At 43.2% G+C, this 17,087-nt stretch overlaps 1 protein-coding gene across 1 annotated transcript in view; it reads left to right on the top strand.

The window, feature by feature from the left end:
• aopep (aminopeptidase O (putative)) overlaps positions 1 to 17,087 on the top strand; it is a gene marked incomplete at its 5' end in the record, with an annotated part of 82,246 nt that overhangs the window by 50,133 nt on the left and 15,026 nt on the right. The window contains one exon of the mRNA XM_080004194.1: positions 16,361 to 16,477. Within this exon, the coding sequence (XP_079860320.1) occupies positions 16,361 to 16,477 (117 nt within the window). The remainder of the gene's footprint in view (positions 1 to 16,360; positions 16,478 to 17,087) is intronic.

Raw genomic sequence — 17,087 nt, 5'->3', positions numbered from 1 at the left:
TGCCAAACCATTTGGTGCTCCACATTATTTACATCACAACCTTGTACAAAAAAAAGTAGAAGTAGAGGGTAAGAGAGTAACATTTCCTCGCAGGGATCAGAGCATAAGACATATCGTGTTTCCCAGTACAGGGACCTGTTTTCCGTGTGCCACCATGGTTTCACAGATGGAGGAGAATATTGTGAGGGATGAGTCACCCAGTCTGTCTCTGCCCCTCCTTCCCCTCATTCACACTTACATGGAACTCTGCACAGTTCTGGCCCCGCTTACAGGTTACTGTGACAACACGTACGTCCTCTCTTGTGTTTATGGCTGAGTAAACCTCGAGAAACAATTTGTGTTTTCGTGGGAAGGTTCTCGTTCACTGTACAGTGTGAGGCAGTGGTTGTTAACCGCTGGTCCCTTAACCATCATGGGTTTGTAGAATACTGTCTACAAGGCCAGAGTTTGGGCCTCAATCCACATTATTAACAGGTTTGCAGCAACACACTGGCTCCAAGTAATATTCTCGTTATCTCACTTTTACTTTACATTGCCTTATTTAAACTAAAAATAACAAATAAAATAAATCCTTCCCAAGAGGGCGCTGAGTTGGAATAGAAACCAAGTTGGAACAGAACCCTGAGTCAAGATACTGTTCCACCCAAGGCCAGGGTTTGGTGTTTTTTGCCAATAGGGGATGGGAGCAGTGGAAACTGGAAGCCCCCTGGGAGGTCAGACAGTAGGCTGTGATCAAAGGCCTCCCCCGGTAGGATGAGGTCAGCAGGTGGCATACATTATTCTGCTCTACTGGGCTTTCCTAAATGGAGGAGGTAGAGCAGTCTTTAGGATCATGATGTAGAAATGGCTTCAATCTGCGCTCTTTGGGGCTTTCCTAATGTCCTTGATTTCCTGTAAATGTAGCTGGGGAGTGGGAGATTGTTGATACGTGAGGTGGAACGACGCAGACAGGCTGGAGGGCTTGTGGGCGTGGAACTGTGATAAATTGTTGTTTTTGATGAGAACATTTGAGCGGCAAACACTGGACCACCGCCTCCCCTTTTTCTATTTTCCTCATTTTGTTTTAAGTCTGACTGATGCCTTTTAAATAAGCCTTCTCCATTGAGCGATGATAGTTTAAGGGTTCCCGCATTTATTTATTTATTTATTTTCTTTACTTGAAACACGACGTTGCCGTTTTCATAAATACACTTTCCCAGATTTGTTCATTTCAGCTCCACCCCAAAACCAAAGATAGGGGAAAGCATATCACACATCTGGTTTTATTTTTATCTCTGTTTTTGTCTGTCTTTAGTGCACTCCTCCTGGTTTTTAGTTTCCCCTATTCTTCCTCCTCCCTTCACTTTCTCTCTCTCTTTCTCTGTGTGTGTGTGTTCATGCGTGTGCATGTGCATGTGATTTATTGGTGGCACATCAGGGACGAGGGACTATTCGGGCGGAGGGATGGGTCCGTTCAGGGAAATGGCTGTTTCCGGCCAGACCTCATCACATCAGAATGGGAATAGGTCGGAAGGAAATGTGTCCGTGTGTTTGTCTGTGAGTGAGTGAGTGAGTGAGTGTGTGTGTGTGTGTGTGTGTGTGTGTGTGTGTGTGTGTGTGTGTGTGTGTGTGTGTGTGTGTGTGTGTGTGTGTGTGTGTGTGTGTGTGTGTGTGTGTGTGTGACAGTATGTGCACGCGCGCACATACTGTCTGCTCCCATCTCTCCAGCAATATGCAGACTGGAAGCCTCCTAAAGAATGTGCAATCTGTGTTTGCTACTGGGAGTCCTGACCCCCTGACTGTCTTCTATTAAATAAGTACGAAAGCTGACATTTTCTAGCCACGTGAGCTCTCTCACTATCGCCCGCTCACACGCACATGGATTTGCACCGGCAGTCGGACACACACACACACACACATATTCCTATGATATCACAATTATTGACTTTGTAAAATTCTCAGCATTCAGTCGTTTTTCTTGCGCTCCATTTTTTCATAAAAAATTGCTTTTTTTTTTCACACCGCACACCCTTTGAACAGACCAAGGCTTCCGATAAACTTTCGCCAGCTTTCAAAGTTCTTTTTGCGTTGGTGTTTTTTTTTTTTTTTTCTTCCTTTCAAAACATCAGCATTCAACATACAAGTGTGGAATGAATGTAAATCAATCTTCAAGGAATGTGGATGCTTGAATCTGAAACCTCACATGCTACAGCCACTGTGTTTGTAAGCCTGGTCAACTGTCCAGAATGAAAATTATTGTGATGCAAAGAAAAAAAATGAAAACAGTAAGAAGCTATCAAATATTCCCTTGACCTCTTGTAGTTTCCAAGATAGAGAAAAGAACACACATGCCTTATCAACATTCATTTATACGCTTTTTTCGGGCGGATCCATGGCTGTGGCGTACGTCCACGTCAGTGTAGTTTTGCTGAGGTAGTCACAGGTGTCATTGTGTACGGTGTTTAAAGTGTGCTGCCGGAGTGTGTCTGGCTGGGACGTGTCCAATCGATGTGCACACTGTGCCACGCTGACTGATCGGAACATAGACCCGTGTGTGTGTGTGTGTGTGTGTGTGTGCGTGTGCATGCACGCACGTTCAAGGGGTTTCGGGCACCAAAAAAGTCATGTGCTTTCTATTACAGGCAAGCACTAGGAATGAGAGACACGCATACACAACCACAAAAGAGTGGATTACTACAGTCCCCAGAGCACACCAGAATCAAAGATCTCTCTTAGCTTCAGCTCATGTGAGGAAGGAGTGAGAGATTAAGAGTTAAAGACGGATGAGAAAGAGAGTGTGCCAGGGACGGATCAGAGGATCAGAAAAAGGACGAGCGTTCGATTTGCCCTCTGCGAGTTTTGACCCAACATCAATGAGCATCTTTTGAGTCTTGGTGAGTCCGGAGTGGTAGTGTGTGTGTGGCGCGAGTATCAGACGTGGCTTATGTGTGTTTGACTTTGCGAATGTGTCGTGTGTTTTTGTAACACACGATGAAGTGACCATAAATCCATTGCGCACGTCAGGTACCCACTGTACAAATCCATGGAGACAGCTGTATAAACCTTTACTTTACGGCGCAGGGTAATTGGTAGTGCTCATTTTATATTATCTGAACCTGACCCTGATCTGTCAGGTCCATAAAAGCCATGGCATTAAATAAGGGATATATTACTGTAAACATATCAGTATATACTGTATATATATCTGTATATACAAATGGAATTTATGTACGTGTGTGTGGGTGTATGACTGCACTCATGTGGGGAACCTTACCGTTGTGTTATCATGAAACCTTAATGGATTGGCTGACTGAAGCCATCACTGTGTGATAGTGTGGTCACTATGGTGATAATATAGAAATGAGGTGACAAGTTGATGCGAGTCCTATGAAACACTCTAAATGTGTTGTGTCATCTGCATTGCAATTGTGAGAGTTATTTTTTTTCAATGTCAAATGTTAGAAGACATTCACGAAGAAATGCCAAGAAAGAGAATATATGCATGAGGGCATGTGTGTGTGTGTGTGTGATGGATGGCTAGATGGGTGAGCTGGTGTGTCAGGATAGGAGGAGAGGAGGGCCGTTTGGGTCTCTCCATTTTTATGTTGTGCTAATGGAGGGTGGAGAAAGAGAGTGCCAGAGCCAGGTTTGTGTTTGTCTCATTTATCACTCAGCGGCAGCCCTCTTTTTAGGGTCATTTGAAGCTCAAACTCTGTCTCATCTTGTCTAGGGGCTCCCTACAGTGTCTGTGTGTGTGTGTGTGTGTGTGTGTGTGTGTGTGTGTGTGTGTGTGTGTGTGTGTGTGTGTGTGTGTGTGTGTGTGTGTGTGTGTGTGTGTGTGTGTGTGTGTGTGTGTGTGTGTTTTCACAAAACAGTACGAGTTGACAATGCTGACAAGTCATTTGAAGGCGGGCAAAACTGTTCATAAATAGCTTGTTGGTTTTCCAAACTCTCACTGGACCACAGCCCCATACATCAATATGCACAGAAACATACACACACACACACCTGAGCTGGGGGTGCGAGTGTACTTGTCTGTGTGTGCGTGTGTGTTTGTTTTTGAGGGGAAGGGTTATAGATCGTGAGAGTAGATTTAGTAGGTTTTACACTGAAGTGGTAGAAAGAAAAAAAATAAAAACTCTCATACACAGAGGCAGCAAATCCCAGAAGCATTTGAGTGTCATTAAAGTGCAGCTGTGTTTGTCTTTCCAGCACACATGGAAAACACATCAGGGGCTGAGAGGGAAGAAGCAATGAGAGAAAGTAACGGACTATATGCGAATATGGTCGGTAGTCTACACACACACAATGTGCACAGCACTCAGTTAAAGCAATGGCTTATGCACACCATTTGTTTATTTTGGAGCTATTCATATACCAATTTACACATAAGGTTTAGCCTTATAAAGACGCTTTGTGTCATGCAAGGTATAGCTATAGTAGTGAGCTCCACCTTCCATACATTAGGAAGAGTGGGGAGGACCGCCTTGCCTCATAGCCTCCCTTCCGCCTAAAATGAGTAAGTAAAAAATGATGTGGAAATGCGTTTCATTTATTAGAAAACAAATTTTACTGCGAATTGAAAATCAATAGAAAATCTATTTGTAATCGCACAAGCAGTGTCAGTGGCCAGCATCCATTACGGCGACCAGACATCCCGGCCCCTCTGGGACCGTCCCGGTTTCGTGCTGCATGTCCCGAGTCCCGACAGATATCCGTAAAACAAAAGCATGTTCCGGCTTTCAACATTCACAACCAAAATGTCCAGTTTCTCAGCACAATTAAAATAATAATAATATTAATAATAATAATAATAATTTTATACTTTATGTTTTCAGCGCTTACATATTTTATACTGTACTATACAGGCAAGCATAAAAGAGCATGCATGAAGATCCCACTGGAGGGTCGGAGCTTCATATAGGCAACTGTGCTGCACGACCTCGTGCCTCGCCGTTACCTTATTGAACAAAACAAAAAAAGCACCATGAATAACGGGGGGACGCTCATCAGTCACTCCAGCCCCCCACAGAGTCCCGATTTGCAGTGCACTTAAGGGTCCCAGTTTGGGGGTTTCAAAATGTGGTCACCCTTCATTAGAGCCTCAATGCCAGTAAATGTATTATAGTGAAACTCTCTCACTGTAATGAAAAAATATGGAAGACTTAAATATTATTTTAGCCAGGTGGTCTTCCTTAGCTACTTCTTTAGACTTTTGAACTTTCTAGTTCTATTAATATCGAATACTATTCACTCAGAAAATACAATGACACCAGTCATATTGTCAGCATCTGAGGGCAAATGTGCAATTTGACTCCAGTAGGCAGAAATTAGTTAATGCTTCTTCAGTCAAACCTTGAAAAATCACTGCATGCCTGTCATACTAATACTTACAACTGTGTGTGTGTGTGTGTGTGTGTGTGTGTGTGTGTGTGTGTGTGTGTGTGTGTGTGTGTGTGTGTGTGTGTGTGTGTGTGTGTGTAGTGCTAAAACATCAGCCTCATTCAGGAATAATTGAAAGGGTTGAGACAGACACATACTCAATGATGAGACATTGTTGTCAATGTATAAGTTGTTGGTTGGTGACGATTCCAGTTAATGTTCCTCTTGAAAATGTGTGTGTGTGTGTGTGTGTGTGTGTGTGTGTGTGTGTGTGTGTGTGTGTGTGTGTGTGTGTGTGTGTGTGTGTGTGTGTGTGTGTGTGTGTGTGTGTGTGTGTGTGTGTGTGTAGGGGAGTGTTTGTTGTTCGGGGAAAATATTAGGAGGATGACAAAGCAGTGTAGTCTATTTTTTCCTTCTTTGGCTTCTTGACCAGAGTGGACTAATCGATAGTAAAACTATTACTATACAGTATCTGCGAATAGAGAGGTTTACTGTATCAGCGAGGCCCTTTGCCGAGCAAACACACACTTTACACGCATGTACAAAGCACAACAGCCTCGCAGGTCGACCAATAGTACAACAGCATAAACATGTGATGGATGTCTTCTCCACAGGCGGGTCAACAGTAGTTCATTTCACTGTGGGCTGTAAACCTACAGCCTGTAAAACGTAAAGACGATTCTGTCTTTGCTCTTTAAAAAGTGTGTGTGTGTATATATATATACAATATACACTTTTTTGACTGAAATTGTACCAATCAGTTTGTAATATTGAAAGGAACAATCCGTAACAATAGAGTGCGAGAGGAAGCCATGGAAACTACAACCCCCAACCTGAACCCAGTCCTCGCCGCTCTGACGCCTCCCATCCCAGCGCGCTACAGTGTCCTCAAATGAACAAAAAGTATTAACCGCTAAATTCAATGAACCCTTCAGATGTTTAGAAAAACTCATACTCGCTGAAAGTTTCTACAGCAAGTCAAGGACATATCATTCTCTATTATACACTAATATCATACTCCTTTGAGGCAGACGGAATCAAGTGAAACCCTCCAGTTCTTGCTGACGGCCGCACTCCATGCCATCCGGGATGTCGTGGTGTTCCTCTCCCTCTCCACATTGGATGGTTTTTTTTTTTCATGTGTAAAAAAAAAGTCAAGAAAGTAAACTGTCTGGCCTTTGAGACCATGGTTTTGACAAATAAAAATAAAAAGTAAACAAGTAATCCCATCTTTCTTCTCCTTTTACTTTCATCTTTTCGGTATTTTGTCTTGGTCCGTTTCACATGCCACTGTCAGCTCAGACAGCTTAAATCCATCCTGCAGTTCACACATGAGTCAACGCACACACTGAAAACACCCACACCAACACAAGACTAGTCCCCTCACAACCTTCCTATAATGTATAAAGACTTCATAGCTCTCCAGCACATACGGCAGTATACTCATAAAGAAAGTAATTTTCGAGCAAAAATATGTGGTTTTTCGACCATGAAGCAACAAAAAAGAATTTTTGAACTCACCAGTTCACCAACAATCTGCGGACCTTCTCCTATCCTCATTATCCCCCATTTGTCCAAATACCACATTGTTGGTTGCATGAGAGTATTGGCCCTTTTTTCATTTGTTCTGTTCATCTTTTTTTTTCTGTTTTTTTTTTTTCCCAGCATTGTTTCCCGTCTTACGGTTTTTTTCTTCTCCCTGGGCATGTCTGTGACTGTCTTTCCACGATGCTATCTCTCGGTCATCAGCAGTGTGTGTTTATCTTTTACCCCCATCATTGTTGTCATGTGGATAAAAATCAGCTTGACTTGAGGGATCCTAGCGTCTGGTGCACATGTTACATGTTTTTGTGTGTGAGTATTATATCAATAAATATGCTGACATTTAGAAACCCAACCCCCATGAAATGGCATGGGAGAATTGCCAGCACTCGATGTACATGAACAGACAAAAGTTTGCCTTTCTAGTTTACGAGTTTGTGTCAGACAGTGGGATTGGAAATGCACCTAGAAGGAGATTGTGCATGTTTGTGTGTGAGTGTGTGCATTTGGGGGTATCACTTGGTCTGTGTCAACACTCTCCGTCTCCATCAGTGTCTCATCGAGCTAGACTATCAATTTATTAACTATTCGTTTAATGGAATCGAAAGCAAGCCCAGCCCGGATAATATTTACCCACGATCCTTTGAGACAACCCGATGCCACTTACTGATTGGTGTTTCCTCAGGAAAATATTTAGCCACCACCTACTGAGACCAGGCCAGAACAAACCACAGGAGGAAATTAATATTTTTTGGTTCCATTCACTCTTTAGGCTTTGTGTATTGAGTAATTCTGTCTGTGAATGTGTGTGTGGTTGACTGTGTGTGTAAGAGTGTGTTCTCTGAGTTTGTTAAAAATATGCTTTTGCCTTTTGAGTGCATCTTATCAAAGAAAAGACGTGTGTGTTTCGTGTGTGTGTGTGTGTGTGTGTGTGTGTGTGTGTGTGTGTGTGTGTCTGTGTGTGTGTGCGTGTGCGTGTATGTGACTTTTGCAAGTATTATTAGACTTGCCTTTTTTGTTCCAGTTTGAAGGTCAAAGTTCTTCTCTCTCTCTACCTCCATCTCTCCATGCTCCGCCATAGTCTTACCTCCATCATCTCTATCGCCTCACCTTTCGATCTTTGTCTCGACTGACCTGCAGCTGTCCAACCGTCGCACTAATACCCATGCCGCACACATACACATGGTAACACACACACAGAGTAGCTCTTTTGTTCCAGTCTCGTGTCAAAGGCCTCGCTGTGATGTGTGTTTTTAAGGGGTTTGTTTGTCTCCAGTGGGAACAGGGGCCGGGAATTGTGGGAGCAGGAGTGGAGGAGGACAGAGGCATAGGCAGGCGAGAGAGCCGAGCAACGGGGACTTTTAATCAGATTTATTGGTTTGCGGCAAAGCATCGAGTGGCTTGATTAAACTTATCCTGTTATGGTAGTTGGGTGTGTGTTTCGGGGGCAAGGGGGGGTGCGATGTGTGTCGCATTGTATGTGTGTGTGACTATATGCTGAAGAAAGTGGTAAAGAAAACCATTTCAATTGCACCAATGAACTAAACTGAATACATGAGTGAACATAATTGTGTAGAAAGTATAACGGTGGACGTAAATGTGTGTGTGTGTGTGTGTGTGTGTGTGTGTGTGTGTGTGTACGTGTGTGCATCGTGCATATCGCTATCATGTACAAACTGTATCTTTACTTTTTTTCCCGGTCAGAGTTGCAAAGGCTGAAACCCACCCCAGCTTAAAATGGCCGCCAGGCTTGTTTTGCGTTGATCTTTCCTCTTAGTGAGTCGGTACCAAAGTGGGACCCGCTATGAGTCTGCTTTTTTAAACGAACAGCCGACCCCCTGTTGGGAAGCCACGCTGCCCCATAAAAGCCTTCTCAGTAGTCCTGTTAGCTGGGAGAGAAGATCAGAAATAGAGATGTATTTTTTTAATATTTCATTTTAGGTATTTGCTCATTTCTGTCCAAAGATTGTTATTGCACAGTTTTAGGCTGCACCGCTGTGAATCAACCGCTGAATCACGTGTTTCATTGTTGTGTCATTGTTTATTGTGTGCTTACACATGGTCCCCACAAACACGCAAGTGCACACATCTCATCACATAGTAGATCCTTGTAATAAAGTTTGACAAAAATCTTGTTGTTTTCTGTTTACACGGAGTGATTGTCTCGTGCGTGTAGAGAATATGTTTCGCCCGGACCACAAAAAAAAAAGGCCATGTTACTTTTTGTGCGTGCGCTTTTGGAAGTTTGCAGAATTCAACAATTAATTCAACCAGACATCCTGATTACAAGGTCGACCCTCGTTCTCACTTTCTCACACACACACACACACACACACACGCACATACTTTCATGGGCTTTTACATTTTTTTCTGGATAACAGTGATCAGTTTACTGCTGATTACAGCGCCCAGACTTACACACAAGCACACACACACACACACACACACACACACACACACACACACACACACACACACACACACACACACACACACTCTACATAAACAATTCCATGGGATCATTTGCTGGTGTTGTAGTCATTGATTAACACTATATCCACAAGACCAAAAAAAAAAAAAGGGGCGGGGGGGGTTTCGGATCACTCAGGATGCTACAGCTGCAGGTCATCACTGAGGTCATCATTCTGTGACACCCTTTATCTCTGAGAATATAACCTGGATCCGAAATGAAGTACTACATACTTCACCCAGGGGTAACGGGTTTCCAGACATACTACATTGTCATATAGCCGCGGCACTTTCAATCATTTTACGGGTTGAGGACAACACTGCATTAAAATGTTTACAGACATCTTGCCCAATGCATTGTGGGATATGCTTGTCAGCGTAGTGTGCGGTGCTTGCACTCCGCGACGTTTGGTCAGACGCAGTATGTCACCTTTCGGATGCAGCAGCTGTTGCGTCATCGGACTATGAACGTTCAAAGACATCTCTGTTGTTGAAAGGGTTACGTGGCGCTCACATCACAGCTAACCTTTTACATCCTTATCCAAAACATAAAAGGTCACACAGAGGTGGACGACCCCATGGCCCAAAGCTTGATATTTGGATGCGCCGGCTATTGTTTGGCTTTTTTCGCTTGTTCAGATGTTTTCCTTTTGTGTCGGCACCGATCCACGTATTTGCCCAAACCCTATAGATAGATGGATCTTTCCTTTCATTACGGACCTGACACCCGCTAAACACCCGCGCACATGCCCCAGCGTGGCTTGACCGTGGAATTCGACGTCCTCCCTTCACGTGATCCATAATTCAATAAAAGTAATTTGGGCTGGCAGGAGAAGGTAACCTTGTCTAAAGATTCAACCTTGTCCAAGGCTATGGACGCCGGTCTTAAAACCGATATTCCACAACGGATGATGTCCGTTGTCAGCTGTCTTGGAATGTTGTTCAAGAACAGCGTCCATAGCTTGTCGTCCTCTCTTGTCTTGTAGGACTCTTCACCGAAACCAACTGGTCTTCATTTCCTGTTTACTCATAAAGATCTGATCACTTATATCAGTTGTTCATTTAATAATAGGTCAAGGCAACATAGGTTATCGCTTTTATCGCTTTAATTTGACTCTAATGCGCCAAAATCGCAAGGATAAAACGAACAGATTCCTTGGAAGGTAAAAGGGAGTGTCGGTTCCACACGTACTCCCACTGCATCATTTTCACTTTTTATAATAAATGAATTATTAGATGGATGTTATTTTTTACCGTCGCCATAGATCTGAGGGTAAGCTGATGTTTGTACACGCATATACCCAAATTTGGTTTTAAATTCCATTCCAAAGTCTTTATCTCCAATATCCACCTGATTCTATTCTAGGTTGCTGTACGTGCTAAGCCTGCCCTCGCATCCCAGACGGCAATTTGACTCATTAAAACCGTAATGGAAATTTGCCCAAATACAGTCAGAAACACGCTCACGTTCCACTTTAGGCTCGGCTATCTACAATCGTTTTGATTATCCGCAGCTGCCGCGAGTAGTTGGCCGACATCGACCGCTTGATGACTTTGACTACTCAATACCGCCCGGATTCTCGGGGTTATTTGGAGAATCTTAACAGCTGCAGCGTAGCCTTAAGTGGTGGCTCCTCTCCCTCCAGCTCCGGGGCAGTTCCAGCAGACGAGGACGTTGGGTCACGTCCAAAGGGGAATGTGTAAAAAAATAAAATACAAATAAAAAAAATAAATGAAGAAAGGAAGCGAGGCTATTGGGCTGTTCTGCTCGTGGTACCGAACAACCAAAGATTACACTCGTGCCATAAAAACAGAGAGGGAGTCGCTGTGGAGACAAAGGAGGGAGACAGCGCCGGAGACAAGAGGACGGGAAAAGCATAAATGAAGGGATTTGTGGGGGAGAGGGAGTGAAACCTAAGTACCTGAGGAGTGGCCCCGGGCCTTTAGCTCCCGGTGCCAGAATGCGTTTTTACGATCCTGCGGTCAGACAGAAATAAAAGGCAGCCAAGCGACTCGATGGCAGCGTACATATACAGACGCACACATACACACACACACACACACAGTTCAATGGCCTTCCTGAAATCACAGTTTGGTTTAATAATGTCACAGTTATTCAATGTCTCCAACCCCCATTATGTAGTGTGACTGAACGAGCTTTCTGAGACACTGCACTGACCCCAACGGATGGGTGGCGGCAGCGTATGGAGGGCAAGGGAGGGAAGTAAAGCATTAGAACACACCTCTGTATTGCTTTTAAAGGGCACCGGGGAAGGGGAGAAGCAGTCTTCTAATGGAGTCATTATTGATTTTATGGTCCAGTTACCTCAATAGTTGACTTTGTGACTAATATTATTCTCTCACAGGGTTAGGGGCTTTGTCTGTTTTATCTCTCCGTTTCATTTCTTTCCCCCCCCCCCTTTCATTTATTTATTAACCCCATAATCAAAATTAATACCGTAGTCCTAAAAGCTGACCTGTTCAGTAATCCGAGTCACGGGTGTCGAGCGTCACTCTGGGCGTTGCATAGCATTACAATTACACGCAAGTATCCAGACACAATAATTATATTTGAAGACATTTAGCAGCATCTTCATGTGAGCAAATAGAGTAGAAATGAATTTTAGGCATTAAATGTCATTCCATAGGCCGGCACCTCGCACACTATAAAGATCATTTCTAAAGAAACCTTTTATGACTGCTTTAAATGTGTAATTTCCTTGACTGTAAATTCACACATACACTGATAAACCTTAAGAAAAGTTCTGCACCTTGCTGTTACTAAATCCTTCATGACTAAGCATCACGTAACTGTTGGTGACTTCTCTGGCATTATTTTATGAAATGGAAATCAAAACTAATAGCTGGTGTTGATTGCAGCCAGAACTGTCCTTTACTTGTATAGTAGTCAAATACATGTACCATGCTGAGGGTGTTTGGTGTACAGGTACTGGTGATGTGACTTTGGGTTGAGTATGATGAAATCCCTGCAAAAGCTGGAGTAAGAATTGTTGCTCCATACGGCCCTCCTCAGGACAAAATGGCCGAGAAAGCAAGAAATTGACAATAAACAATCTTTTTCTTTGCGATAAATTCAATACTTTCACTACCGGTCGATGCCGCTCATGTAGCACTGCACACAACATAGACGGTGTCACCTAGTATAGGTGCCATGGGAATTGGTAAAATATTATAGCGTCAACAATTTTTTTTTTTTTTTTTTTTCATACTTTTATTTGTTCATGGTCTCTTTGAAAGACAAAGCTGTATGAGTGCGTCAATCTACAAGGAAACATATTTAAGGAGGGAGTCACTCGTAACTTTCCCTTTATCACTTAATAGTGTCGTAAGATAACAGTGAATAATAGTGCAGTGCAATATAAAGGTCCTATTGAGAGTGTGTGTGTGCGTGCGATCGTGCACGCCTGCCTGTATGTGTGCATAATGTGGAAAAAGCTAAATAGCTTTTCTTTTTTTTTTGTTTACCATTTGAATGTGTTATACAATGGAGCTTCCTTGACTGGCATATTTCAACTTGCATGCGCGCACACAAATACAGAACAATTTGCCCTTTGTGACCCTCTGTAAATCTTTCCCTGCTTTTCATAACTCGTTTACTCATTCACTGTCACATTGGCTTTTCCAGTACATTGCGGAAACTCACAGATACAGGAACACTCACACACACACACACACACACACACACACACACACACACCTACTGTACACTCACACACACATGGCAGTAGCACTGAGCTACGTATGCTTTCCATATATATTTAGAGGTACACAGTAGACTTCATTTCCTGATTTTGATAAACATGTCAGCACCTTCCTTCCTTTTTTTTTCTGTTACCGGCTGAAACATGATATCGAGTGTGTGTTTGGGTGCATGCGCGAGTGCGTGCACATGTGTGTGCATGTGACCAAGGCGGAGCCATTGTTCTATAGAGGTTTAGAGGTCAGTGTGTGAATAGGACATTTAGCAGCATATTTCCCTGAGGTCCTCAGATGGCTAGTGTTAATATAAAGCCAGTGTAACCCACCCGTGCCATCTGGCTTCCCTGAAAGAATACTTTGTGTGCCTGTGTGTGCATGCGAGTGCATATGGTCATTGTTGTGCGTGGCATTTCCATGTGAACGCCAGTGTGAGACAATCTGACTGTTGTTTGTTTGGGGGGGGGGAGAGAGAGAGAGAGAGAGAGAGAGAGAGAGAGAGAGAGGAAGTGGGTAATATAACTAATATAACTTTTGTGTTGAGAACTTCACTACTGCACTATTCCACTGCTTGGATAGTAAACCTGACAATTAATGGTACGTGTGTATCTTTACTGTGTTGGTCTTGATGACACTACAAATCTTTTTTTTTTTGCATATCAGATGTTAGCCTGTCTTCACCGGGCACTTGTTTACCCACGCAATCTACATTAAAATTAAAGTTTTGTAAGCCATTCTGAGTTCAGTAGGTACTCACACCATCAACATCTAGAGTTCTGAACCAGACTTCTCTCTGTATGAGCCCGAGATTGGAATAGTGTGTGTGTGTGTGTGTGTGTGTGTCGCTTGAAATTATATTTGTGTATAGTTATTGGTAGGCGGAGGCCAAAGGCATAAAATAAGTATGAGAGGAGAGGTATATATTTCGGCATAGCTTTTATTTGTTTTGTTTTTTCCAGAAGGAAGATGCATGTGTGGATCGATTAACCTTTCCACTCCTAAACATGCCTGTAGTTGTTGGTGCCATGTGTTCACATCAAACCTCACAGTGCGGACGGCATCGTGTGTGATGGTGTCCATTTTGGGTAATGGAGAGCAGTTTCTTTTTTTTTTTTTTTTTTTTTTTACTGCCGTGGATTCCTCACTTTTCAAAGGGGTGAGCGAGGGAGTGAAGGATTATGGGTGGGCGCCATTGGGACCCTTGGAAATGGAGGGGCCTCTTCAGAAAACACAACACCGCCTCACAAAAGGGAGTCAGGAGGAACGCACAGGGCATGCGGGAAAGTGGAGAGACAATAGAAGGTGAGGTGAAAGACTGGAATTCAGAGTTTTCACAGGGACTAGATAGCCATCTTGTGTGTGTGTGTGTGTGTGTGTGTGTGTGTGTGTGTGTGCGTGCGCATGTGTTGTTTTACTTGATTACCTGCCAACCACTGTTGTCGCTGCCTGTTATTCCCTGAGCTCTGACAGTTATATGCTTAAATACTTCCTTCACTTGGGTTATCTGCAGGCATTTCCCAGCCCAACCAAGGGAGGATGTTTGTGAAAGAAAATGAGAGATGGAAAGACTGTCTGCATCAGGGGTACAGAGGAATTGTGACATTACATTTAGCCGCTCAAGGTCAATGCTCCGCGAGAGAAGTCCCTGCGTCCTTTCGTTTAATCTTCCTTTCTTTAATTCTTCCCCACCCCGCCCTCCTGTTTTCCTCTCACTCTGAATCCATCTCTAATTTCCTCTCACCTGTATTTTCTGTCCTTATCCTCCTCCATCTGTCTCCTTCCACTCTGTATGGAAGGAGACAGAGGGATGTCTCCTTTTCCATCAGTCCTTCTTTCTCTCCCCCTCCCTCCCGTTTGAGTTTGCTCAGTCATACGCACATCCTCACTTATCTTCCCTATTTTCACATTAGTCCCTGCGGAGCCTTCACCCTTTAATAGTGTCTCGGTGTGGGACCAGAGAGGGAGGGGTGTGATGGTACCGGTGGAATCCCAGAGAGAGGGAGGCAAGGCTGGGCGAAGCTCCCAACAACACGTGGGTCCCTCCCCGGAGGAGGAAATCACTCTCTCATATCACTGCCCACACCCACAGAATAATCCACCATTTTCATCACTGACTCATCACTGTCCCCAAAGATATTAGTCATCGGAGGAGAATGCCTTATTTATTTTGGGTTTATCTTAATAGCAGCAGGATAGGGTTTGTAGGGATCCATGATTAATATACCACAGGTGCATTTTGTCTTGCAGCCTTGAGAGCCGCGAGGAGATTTTAGCTTTATTGTGTCGTGAGAGCTGCATTTTTTAATTATTAAATCTCCTTTTTGCAATGGAAGGATATTATTGAGGATATTGCTCCTGGCTTTTTTAAATTTCTTGTTTTCCCCCGATGTGTCTCTGTCTCTGCAGGTTTATTGTTTTTCCCCTCTATTCTTGGTTTTCATCTTGGTTTCACTTCTAATGTTGTTATTCAAATGGTCTCGAGTGTAGGAAGACAGACTGAGATGTTTTATCGTTTGTATTAAGTAACTTTCTTTCCCCTGTTAAGCTCTGGTTTGCCCACAATATGGAAGCCAAGGTTAATTAGTTGAGATTTTAATGTTGTTTTTTTTATTAAATATTCCCGTAGTGAAAACAAAATGAATGCATTAGTAAAGTAAATATATGCAAACATAATTATGGCGTGGATGTAGTCTGTAATTTTGGTAGTCTAGGCAATTTTGTAAGTGTGGTGCCTTGGAATTGCTGATGTAATGGATTCTCAAGATGTGTGTTAATTATTATTATCATATTTGGGGCCAAGCGCTCAAAGTGCTGATACCTATTGTTATTGTAAATATTACTCTTCTGCCGTTGGGTTTCCATGGCAGCCTATAGAACCATGTGCAAGTATTCCCACAAATTTGACACACTTTGATGGTCTACCAAATTCACCAATTTGGAATTTGGACCATTAACCCATAAGCTCCACCAACAGACCAAAGTTGGCTTCCATTTGTGTTTGTAACTTTTGAACTGTGAGACCTGGAATCTGGACAATTTTTTCGTCTTGATTCCATGAGTCCTGATGAGTTCGGCCTCCATACTGGTTTCCAATTGTGCAATATCCTATTTTGCAACATTATACACTTTCAGGAGGCGCTATGGTGCTTGGCCCCCTCATCACTGTTTTCACCAATTTGACCTGTTTTCTGCTTTGCCATGGTTTCATGATTTTTTTCCCTGTTTTGTGTCAGCCAAATTGACCCCCAAAATCTCATTCGTTCCTGTTTAGTTGCGATCCGACCAATTGGTGCTGCTGTTGGAGCTTCTTTTGGAGGAGGCGGAGACGAGTGTGGCCACCCTGCGGGCGCTGCAAAGAGCCTACACCCTTCAGAAGCAAGACGCTGAGGTGAGACCGCACACAGTCACCTGAGCATTATCACACGCACACGCACACGCACACACACACATGCACACACACACACACACACACACACACACACTTACAAGCGCGTACGTGCAAGTGAGTAGGGATATAGCATATATACACATACAGAAAAGAACGACCTTTAGAAGCATACAACATACAAAAAGAAGAACATAAGTCATTATTTCTGTAAAACACATGTATTTATTTACACATGAAGATGCCCAAGACTAAATTTCTATATAATAATAATAATAATAATAATAATAAACAGTGATGAAACACCTGGTGACCCTGCCACCCATCCCTTGGCAGAGAGGTTAGCCCTATGTAATAAATTCAGCTGTCACAGCAGCTTGCTTCTTTACAGCCACCATTACTGCCATTACTTAATCCTGCAAGGATTTTCTTCAGGTTTTTTTTTCGTAGAGAGCTAAGTTTCTTAATGTCACTATTATGGGCTTAGATCTTAATGGTGTGTGTTTGTGTGGGTCTTTATGTGTGTATGTGTGTGTGTTTGTGACTGTGTGTGTGTGTCTACATGTGCGTTCATATGTGTGTTCCTATATAAAGCGTTCCTCCTCTCCAGGAT

The sequence above is a fragment of the Zeus faber genome, assembly GCF_960531495.2.
Source record: "Zeus faber genome assembly, chromosome: 7".
Taxonomy (NCBI): Eukaryota; Metazoa; Chordata; class Actinopteri; order Zeiformes; family Zeidae; genus Zeus; species Zeus faber.
This window is presented reverse-complemented; position numbering and strand designations above follow the sequence as displayed.